This window comes from Euphorbia lathyris, chromosome 7 (genome assembly GCF_963576675.1).
Source record: "Euphorbia lathyris chromosome 7, ddEupLath1.1, whole genome shotgun sequence".
Lineage (NCBI taxonomy): Eukaryota > Viridiplantae > Streptophyta > Magnoliopsida > Malpighiales > Euphorbiaceae > Euphorbia > Euphorbia lathyris.
In genome coordinates this window covers 76,133,445-76,136,450 of record NC_088916.1, presented here as the reverse complement: position 1 = coordinate 76,136,450, position 3,006 = coordinate 76,133,445, and the positions used below count along the sequence as shown (strand labels likewise).

Below are 3,006 nucleotides of genomic sequence, written 5' to 3'. Positions count from 1 at the left end.
TTATCCCTAGTTTATGTGATTGTGATATTCTTTTCCACTTGTTATTCAAAATCTCAAAAGGACAAAGCTAGTACATAATAATATTATATTTGATATAAATATAGTTTAACACGGTCATCGATATTATCTCTATAAATCTTATTATCTTATTATCATGTTAGAAATTAACAAACTTAGTAAAAAAAAAAAAAAAATTAGCCTGATTGGAAAATTGAACTTCCATTGATATACAAGATTTACATTTACAAGTTAGTGTGAGTGATTAAAAAAAAGCTTGAAACACTCTCAACCTCTAACAAGCAATTTTTGCTCATCTGGGTTACATCTTTCTTTTTTTCAAACACCTTAAAAATTAGTGAAGAAAAATTTACAGTTTCTCAAGTGAAAAACTCAGAACTCTTACACATTTGTATCACAAAATTTACCATCCATCCGGTTTTGAACCGCTTTTATAGCAGCAACTCTAGCTGCTGTAGCTGCTCTGTTTGCAGCCTGAACTGCCCTATCCACTTGTTCATCTACCCGCCTAAGGTTGACTGCACTTTCCGCCGCTTTTCTAGCAGCCTGCATTTCAGAAAACCCGAAAAACGAGCTAAGCAAAGGTACCCGAATTCTGTTTCAATGGAGGAAGTTAAAGAGAGAGTGCAAATGTAGTACCTGGATTGTTCTTAGGACTGCATCTGTTGGAGACATTGGGTTCTTGAGGATACCCGAATCCCATTCCCCGCATTTTGCATCACTTTTTCTGAATGTGTACAAGCCGTAGCCTTGCTTCCGGCCTTCGTGCCATGAACCCTCGTAGCAATGGCCGTTCGCGAAGTGATAAACGCCGAACCCGTGGATTTTGTCTCCGAAATATTCACCAGCGTATCGGTCTCCGTTTCTGCAATTCAATCCATTTCTCATCACTATTGCTCACATGAAAATAGAACTAATCAATGTGAAGTTCTTAACAAACCAAAAGACTTTCAACAAACCATTAACAAACAGTAAACCATTAAGTAGCTTGAGATCTCAAGGTTCACGGGTATCAATCTATGACCCGAAAACACGATTTTCCGAAATATTCACCGGGCATATCGATCTCTAACTGGTTTCAGATGTCAATTTCATGATTAAGGTTTTCAATTTCTGACACGACAACACGATTTAACAAGTCAAACTAACCACAATCAAAGTTCAACACATCATTTTCTACTGTTTCATCAATGGTAGCAAATTAGGGAAAAAGGACACCAAACCCCATACAAGAATTAGGAACTGAAAAGTCAAAGCAAAAACAAGGAAAGTAGGAAAAATGAAAACAACTTTGATGGAGAAATAGAAATCACCTGAAATTAGATAAAAAAAACCTAAAATAATCCCAACATTGAACCAAAAAGTATATGGAAATTAGTTGTTAATCAACACTAATTCCTATTAGATTCATGAATCCATCCAGAAGAACATTGAAAATTAAATCACCTGAAATGGTAAACACCAAGACCATGTTTAACACCACATTTGAATTCACCAACATAGCAGCTACCATCAGAGCAAGTTTGAACTCCAACACCATAGCTTTGACCATTAAACCATTCACCAGCATAAGAATCACCTGTAAAAAACTTATAAACACCATAACCATGTCTTAGCCCTTGTCTATATTGCCCTCTATATCTACTCCCTCTAGCCCAGCTCTCAATTCCATATCCATCATATCTTCCATCAATCCAATCTCCCTCATATCTACCTTTCACAAAGTAGTTATAAACTCCACTTCCATTACATTTCCCTTTATGAAATTCACCTTCATAGAAATCTCCATTACTGTAAAACTCAACTCCTTCTCTCACAATCCTCTTCAATTTGGGGGTTTTGATGGTGGAATCAGCATTTGACTCACCAATAAACCATTGAACCGGCTTTGATTTGGTTCTTGAAGAACATAAACAGAGTCTTTTCGTGTTTTCATCCCATAATTGCTTGGCTAGGGTTAGATTCTGGTTAATCAAGCTCTTGTTCTTACTCGCAAAAAATAGGGTTATAGCAATGAAAATCAAAGCTAATAAGAGATTCTCCGATGTAGGAACTTCCTCTCTTCTCAAATAGAAGAAGAAAAAGAAGAACAGAGAGAAAAGAGTAAAGAAAGCGAGTGAAATCATAGTTAAAACCGGACTAAACCTCGCCGAACCGGTCCTCCTCGGAGTTGAGCCGGACCGATGAGGTTTTCTTTTCTCTTCCATTTCATGTTTCTTCTGTTGTTGTTGTTGCTGTGGCTGCTGGTTTTGCTCTGGTTTAACAAGGTCCTCCTCGGCGACGGAAGTGAGACTATGAATAGATGACCTAACGGTGGGGACTGATCGGAGAAGTGAAGAGTGGTTTCTAGTGAGCTTCGGTTGGCTTTTCTGGCTCTCCATTTTAGGTATCTCGGAGAAGATCAAATTAACACCGCCTATACCTCGAGATTCTGATAATCGTACTCGTGGCGGTTCCCGCCGGCGACATAGCTCAGGCGGCGCAGGTTTAGCAATGGCAGGAGGAGCGTAAGTTAGTGGAAGATTTGGAAACTGGGAAAGAAAGTTCGCTCCTTTTTGAGAGAGATAAAAAAAACCAGAGAGAGAAAGAGAAGGAAGAGACTTTGTTGGACCGGGTTTTTTATGTATGTATTTATTGTGTAAGGAGACAGGGCGGGAGATTTAATCAAGTACGTTGGATTAGGATCTAACGGTGGAGATTAATCGGAGATTTATAACCGTTGGATTTGATCTGATGAGGTCCCGGTCTGGATGGGGAAATATGATGTGGTCGTCGGATCTAAGATTCGAGCGCCTTTTTACTTTACAGGAGAAGGCCGGCACGTGCGACTTCCATTTTTATGAAAAATAATTACAGTTTATTCTCGTGGGCACTGATCTATTTTATTATCTTACTCCTTGGTCTCATCACCGTTGGATATTTGAAGGGTCATATTTTATTAGCATCCCTTTATGGTAGTTTCGTAAATAAAAAGTACTGTCGGACCAT

General features: G+C 38.6%; 1 protein-coding gene across 1 annotated transcript; it reads right to left on the bottom strand.

The window, feature by feature from the left end:
- Nucleotides 1-203: 203 nt before the first annotated feature.
- On the bottom strand, nt 204-2,627 carry LOC136201323 (uncharacterized). Its single transcript, XM_065991973.1, has 3 exons — nt 1,465-2,627; nt 658-883; nt 204-564 (listed from the first exon to the last, which is right to left on the bottom strand). The coding sequence occupies exons 1-3, from the start codon at nt 2,397-2,399 to the stop codon at nt 400-402; spliced, it is 1,326 nt and encodes a 441-aa protein (XP_065848045.1). The 5' UTR covers nt 2,400-2,627; the 3' UTR covers nt 204-399.
- Nucleotides 2,628-3,006: the final 379 nt, after the last annotated feature.

Bases quoted from the DNA above. Each gene is read 5' to 3' on its own strand.
- LOC136201323 (XM_065991973.1), bottom strand. From the start codon at position 2,399: ATGGAGAGCCAGAAAAGCCAACCGAAGCTCACTAGAAACCACTCTTCA. The intron at 884-1,464 runs GTGATTTAATTT...ATTGAATTGCAG, and splicing joins CTTGGTGTTTACCATTTCAG to AAACGGAGACCGATACGCTG. The intron at 565-657 runs GTACTACATTTG...TCTGAAATGCAG, and splicing joins CAGTCCTAAGAACAATCCAG to GCTGCTAGAAAAGCGGCGGA.